Source organism: Chaetura pelagica, unplaced genomic scaffold, assembly GCF_000747805.2.
Source record: "Chaetura pelagica isolate M959 unplaced genomic scaffold, ChaPel_1.0 scaffold90, whole genome shotgun sequence".
NCBI lineage: Eukaryota > Metazoa > Chordata > Aves > Apodiformes > Apodidae > Chaetura > Chaetura pelagica.
Window position 1 is genome coordinate 17,706,061 of NW_009953496.1, and position 7,036 is coordinate 17,713,096.

Below are 7,036 nucleotides of genomic sequence, written 5' to 3' on the forward strand. Positions count from 1 at the left end.
CAAAGCTGAGACTGGTCTCTGAGGTTTTCTTATGACGTTTTCAAGCCCACATGGCAGTTCAAAAATAAAATTTATTAAGAGTTTAGCTCTAATTGCTATTGGCACTTGAAAAAAATAATTAACGCTTATCACGTTGTTGTGGATTGTTTATGGCCTGTCACTAAATAATGCACACATGAATAAATGAATATTTCTACTTACAAACAAATGTAAAATAAAAAGTATAACATTGTAATGCTAATTCACATAGCCTGAACATTCCCTAAATATTAAGGGATCCAATGAGAACCCACATATTAAAGCTGTTAATACTCTTAAATTTAAAAAAATGTTTCTGAAGCAGCAAGTCTTTGAAATTCATCATAGAGAAGGCTGGAGGCTAGAGAAGTACCTTTTGTTTTTGTTATGAATTTCCATGCTGGTATAGCCAAGTGGTAGGCTGTCAGAAAATTCTGGCATTTCCTTTCTGTTTGTTTTCTTCAGGAAAAGCATGGCAGCTTCCCAAAATAACAACTAAATAAGAACATTCTGAAGAGCTAAATACAAATATTAAAATCTTGCTACTCAATGAGCTGCAGCCCACAGGGCACTAAGGAGAGAGTAATGACACCAATGGCAAGAGAAAAGAGAGCCGAGTAAGCTCCCAAACACATTCCCTCCTTCATGCCAGGGATTTTCTGTGCTGCCTTATGTGCTTCTCAGTAGGACTTCTGCCTACTTCTGTTCACAGTGACAGAACACAGCTTGCTTGTTAAATACCCAAAGCAGTATAGTTATTGACATGGGCATTGCAAGTATAAAGCAAAGTGTTCAAACTTAACATTGTGAATGTTGCTTTAACCATGCATGATGGTTCTTTACCAATTTAGCTAAATATTTTCCTGTCTGTGGTGTGCCAGTTGCCAGGCACCAGCTGTTTCTTTGCAGATCCTTTCTTCCAAGATTTAGGTGTATAAATGCTTCTTGGAAAATTCTCACAAAGAATTGTCAGAATATCCCTTTCCCTCATCTCAGTAATTTGCTGAAACTTGATTCTGAATGTGTGGAAGCAAAGTTCCAGAGGAATGATCGCTTCTGCTGCCAGCTGCAGCAAGGTGGTGTCTGCTCTAATTCAGTCAGCTTAAGCTGAGTTTTTACTAATCCTTCAGCCAGCATAACAGCTACCAAACCCACAGATACAGATCACATTTATAGAATTAGTGTAGCTCACTCCCGTATGTTTTGCAAGATACTCACTTGTAAAATTCCCAGTTGCGTGAATTTAAAGTGGTAACACTGGTGGTGACATTTTAAGATGGTACGTGTATGACTTGCCAGCTCAGTCTGCAACAGCTTTCTGAAAGGCCGTGCAGAAGACAACTGTAGGTTTACTTCTCAAAGAAAACCATCTTAATCTGCACTTCAGAGATCTTTTCTTTTGTGTTGATTTTAGCTTCATTTGTAGAAGAGCTAATCCTTATCTTCTGATCTTCTATTTTAGAGATGTGATCAGATGCACAAAAGTTGCCAAATGGAGCAAAAGGCAGAATTGTCAGGTTATTAGAAGATGGTGCATTGTAAAAAAAATATTTTCTCAGTGTACTTTGATTAAATGACATCTTTCTTCAGAGCTTTTGTTTTCACTGCCATATCATTCTTTGCTGCCAGAATCAGAACATTTTTCCCTGTTACTGATAGCTAAAAAGTTCCCCTACCACACATCTTCCTTACATGTCTTGGACAGAACAGATGCTTTGCCATGTGGGCTACACAGTTGAACACAGACTGTTTATATAGTGCTTCATATGGTTGCCTGCATTCATAATTTTCTAAGAATATTTTGCATTTGTTTTCCACATTCTTTTGCAGGATACTTCTAGAATTTCAGTTTACTTTTTGTTTTCTGGACAGTGACTTAAGAATTTTCATTGGTGTTGAGGATGTCTGACATCCAGTTACAGAGAGGAACTGTTGAGGTTGTTGAAGGCTGCTAACATGCATGTTGGGTGGTGGAGTTCAAAAGCACTGCACAGCAATATGTTGTTATGGGGCTTTTTTATGATAGCATGCCCAAAGTAAGCCTCACATAGTTTATCATAAATACTCTTGCAGAGTAGGGTAGGTCCTTAGCATTATTCCCTGCTAAGTTATTAATATAATGATAGGTGTGTCTTTAGAAAAGCTTGACCTAAGGAAGCAGTTGTATTAGAGGATTCTTCATTTTAATGCTTATATCAAAGGAGTTGTTAAATGACACACTCTGCAAGATATCCCCAAAAGAATTATAATTAGTGTTTGTGAAAGGAGTGAGGATACTGGGATAATAAAACTGTCACTAATTCACAAAATAGACTTACAGAGCACTAGAAGTAAAGGCCTTTTGTTACATGTATGCCTTAAATTCAGTACACACCCATTAACAGGATAGATTCTGATATCCTAAAATTGAGCTAGGAAGACTAAAATCCATTGAGTTTTCTTAGCAAAATTCTTACAAAAAATGGGGGAAGTAAAGCAAAAATCCTCCTTTACTTCTCAGTATTCTTTATACTCTCTATATGTTTTCTTTCAGCCTCACAGCAAAATTTATAATTTCCTACCAAAACCAGCAAAATTTGCTTGGATGTTGACAGTGATGGGAGAGGAGATTCTGAATTAAATAATTTCAGGTCAGTTGGAAGGGACCTCAGGAGGTCTCAATCCGACCTCCTTCTTATATCAGGGCTAGTGGTAGGATCTGACCAGGTTGCTCAGGGCTTTATCCAGTTGGGTCTTGATGACCTCTAAGGATGGAGACTGGACAACCTCTCCAGTCAACATGCTCTACCACTAGGCTGTCCTTGCGAGAGTGAGGATTTTTCCCTACTCAGAACTGGATACCTGTTTCAGTTTGACCATTTTTCTTATTCCACCAACACTGTGAAGAACCTGGCATTGTCTCTTCCAGACTTTCCCCATAAAGCTCTGGGGTCTGCTGTAAGATCTGCTGAAGCCACCATTTTCTGTAGGAGTGAGTAGTTTCTTGAATTTGGAGACTATTACAAACTTTTAAAGATTAAAAGAACCTTGTATTAAAATGATCTGATAGTATAGAGATAACGAGTTTTATAATGTTACTTTACTTTATACTGTGCAAATTAAATAAAATACATCAGGTATGTTCTAAAATATTTGCATTAAAATAGTGCTATTCTGAAAAATTATGCTTTCCTGTGTATGCCTAAATGTTTCTAAAATGTAAAAAGTGATCTCTGAGACTTTACTTTTCTATTGCAAACCTTAGTCTTAGTGTCAAGACAATAGTAAGAATAATAAAATAAGGCTCTAGTGGTGCCTTAATTTAAATTGATAAAACTAGCAGCTTTATTTGGAGTAATTATGTGCTTAATGACTTAATGACTTCAGCAGATTTTCTTTTTCTATAAGGATACTGTTGAAACAACATTTTAATCTTAAAAAGCCACTTAAAAAAGAATTTGCAGATAAAATGAAAATATTAGTAACAACAATCTAAGATGATTTAAATTTAACTTTGGGGGGGGGAAACTAGTATAAAAATTGTTTTCTGCTCTGTCTTCATTTTTAGTAATGACTGCAGTGTGCTTTTCCATCTAGTACTGAATCAGGTGGTGGTAGTTCACTCAGGCAGTGCATGTCAGTATTATACTATGCACAGCAAGTATGTCTTCTATTTTCTATCCAACTGTTTTCTCCTCTCTGAAAGTGAAAAATGCTTAATTATTCTCTACTGAGGGTCATCTCTTATCAGAATTATGATCAGTTACTCAATGTTTGAAAAGTTCTCCCAAAATAGAGAGATGGAGGAGAACCTATCTGGGAGGTGTTCTATTCTGCCCCCCCTCTATTCTGCCTTGGTGAGGCCCCATCTGGAATATTGTGTCCAGTTCTGGGCCCCACAGTTCAAGGACAGGGAATTGCTTGACAGAGTCCAGTGCAGAGCCACAAAGATGAGGAGGGGAGTGGAACATCTCCCTTATGAGGAAAGGCTGAGGGAGTTCAGTCTCTTGAGCTTTGAGAAGACTGAGGGGCGACCTCACCAATGTTCACAAATACATGAAGGTCAAGTGTCTGGATGACGGAGCCAGGCTTTTTTCAGTGATGACCAGTGATAGGACAAGGGGCAGTGGGTGCAAACTGGAGCATAGGAGGTTCCACGTAACCATCAGAAAAAAGCTTCTTTACTGTGAGAGTGACAGAGCACTGGAACAGGTTGCCCAGAGAGGCTGTGGAGTCTCCTTCACTGGAGACATTCAAAACCTGGCTGGACAAGTTCCTGTGTGATGTGCTCTAGGTGATCCTGCTCTGGCAAGAGGTTAGACTAGATGATTTTTCGAGGTTCCTTCCAACCGGTAAGATTCTGTGATTCTGTGTAATTCTGGTACTTTCAGTAGAAAACTGCTGCACCTATCCATTGTCCTGTGTGTGATTGGATGGCCTTTGTGTTTCCTCTAAAAGCATTGGCACTTGCTTTTGAAAAGACCTTTGCATTGTGGAAAATAATATACTATGGAAAGAAAATGGCAGTTTAGAAGAAACTGCTGTACAAAACTGGAGTGTTCAACCTTGGGGGGATTTTCTTGACACAGGATACTGTTATGCTCAAAGAAACAGAATTTATGGAACAGGCAATCGTCAAATACAATTTTCTGCAATTTGAATTCTATCAGTTTTTTCCATGATGGATTTCACTATTATGTGGCTTCTTTTTATAAGTATCAGGGTGAAAATAAGCTTTGCAATGGCAAAAACAAATGTGAAAACACAGTAGTGAAATCTTTTCTTCCAAAGTGATGCAGCAAGTAACTATTCCTGCAGCTGTTATTACCGCTTTAATTAAAGGTAGATGTAGAATTCCTCTTTTGAAGTAACTGATTAGTCTTGGCCTTCGTAATTAGTCAAAATGTGGGACCCTGAATACCATACTGGTGTTTTCTTTTCCCAAGCTCAATACTCTATTTGGCTGCAAGGTAGGCAAATGAATGGGGAAATTTACCTCCCCTCCCCCCAAAAATAATAATAGTAATAAAACCTAAACCAAGTTTGATAAATTTTAATAAATTCTGTTACATTTGTGGGATCCACTCTTTCTGCATCAAGATTTATAGTTTATGCTCAAATAACTAGTCTGATTTATAGAAATTAGTGTACAGGAATGATGCTATCACTGTAAATTACTTTTTACTTTGAATACATATCATATCCATTGTTCAGATTTGACACACTTCTTTCCTTAGCAATTAAGCCTAATTATGTTTGTGTTGATGAGATTTGAGTGTTGCTAAGAGTGTATGGGCATGTTGATGAGGGCATAGAGCAAGAGTCATCTTTGGTTTCCAGGGAATGCACAGATGGGTGTTCAGTTGGATCATGACTGTGGCTTTGCATACACATCCTTAAAACTGGTGAGGATTTTTCAGCTAGCACAAGCTTTGGATTCCAAAATCTAATCCCTATTCCAACTCTGGAAGTGAAATCTACTTTTTCTTGTAAGACAACCTGTGATGCTTTGCAGAATTAAATCCAAAATTAACAAGCTAAATGGTTTAAGAACAATTCTACTACTGAAGATAGGGCTTCCCTGTACATTTCCCAAGTTAGGATATATCTGCATAGTAGTGCACATGCATCCCTCTCATGCCACCAACATACTGGCCTGGTTGCTTGTATTTATTTCTCTTCCCTTTTCATAAAGGTAGATCTGGTCATTCTAGTCAGTGTTGTGTTTTATTTCTTATTACTCATTCTCCTGGTTTGTTTGGTTTTTTTCCATAAATTTCTGGTGTATCAGTCTTGGTAACCACAGATGCTGTGAACAAATTAGCATCTTAGATACCTGCCATGTGTGCAACAGCATTTACCAAATTTTGTGAGTGAGGTGTTTCAGTTCTGGAGTAAGGTGAGTGATTGTGACTTAACAGTTACACAATTAAAGCTGAGGTAGGTTAAAGGTTAATGAAAATGGTAAAGGATGTTCACTATAAAGTCTGCTCAGATACCTGTGAAAGGTTTTACTTGATTTGAATTTACACCTGAGACATCTCCTTGGAACTTCTCATAAAGGCTCTTGTGGATAAGAATATTCTCTTTAAAAAATACATAGATAACCTGTTATTACCTCTGTTATTTCCTCTTAACACTTCAATATTAGTTCTTACCAAATTGCTAATGATACCTCAGTATTATATAATCTCCAAAATGCCATTAGCAGGACATTGCTTTTCCCAATCAGAATACTTTATCTCCATAGGTTGAAGGGCATGTGTAGCTGGTGTTCAGCACTCTAGTCTTCTTGAACCACGCTCTCACCAACTGAGGAAATGTCATCCCAGTAGAGTGCTGAATCAGTACTGATCCTGGAGTCCTCAGCTCTTCAACACCTACTTGTTGACTCCTTCAAGCTCTTTAGCCATTAGGTTTAGAGAAGATGGTGAAAGATAAATAAGCCCATTGTACAAAAACATTATCTGAAACTTTTTACATGTACTCTGCACTTATATTATGATGGTTTATTTTTTCCCACTGTATTCATATTGTTGTTTTCCCTTCTCTTCCACTGGATTTCCTTTTCCTCATATAAACAATCACTACACACACCCATGATACAGCTTTTTGCCAGACTTGTGACATCTTGGTACTTGTGACAAATATCACACAAGCAATCATCTGACGTCTCAAACAAAAAAAAGAGTTTTATATATGTGTTTATACAATACTTTGTGTCTTTTCTGTTTTATTCAGGTCATTGCCATTGTTATGGATATGTTTACAGACGTGGATATTTTCAGAGAAATTGTGGAGGCATCTACTAGAGGGATTGCAGTGTATCTCCTGCTTGATGAGTCCAACTTCAGTCATTTTCTGAAAATGACAGAGAAACAAGGTTGTCAAGTTCAGAGGCTCAGGGTAAGGCTTCCTGTGTTCCAGTCTATGAACATTCACTACTCATTCCTACCCAATCTACTGAAAATGGACTGTTGTTCAAAAACTTATTATCAAATACTGCTTTTTCAAATTAACAGTGAGGTATAAATAGGTA

The 7,036-nt window shown here is 37.5% G+C and overlaps 1 protein-coding gene across 1 annotated transcript in view; it reads left to right on the forward strand.

Annotated features, from left to right (window-relative positions):
- The window catches only part of FAM83B (family with sequence similarity 83, member B), a 40,019-nt gene that overhangs the window by 21,605 nt on the left and 11,378 nt on the right, over window positions 1-7,036 (forward strand). Inside the window, exon 2 of the mRNA XM_009999195.1 lies at window positions 6,739-6,903. Coding sequence (XP_009997497.1) covers window positions 6,739-6,903 — 165 coding nt within the window. The remainder of the gene's footprint in view (window positions 1-6,738; window positions 6,904-7,036) is intronic.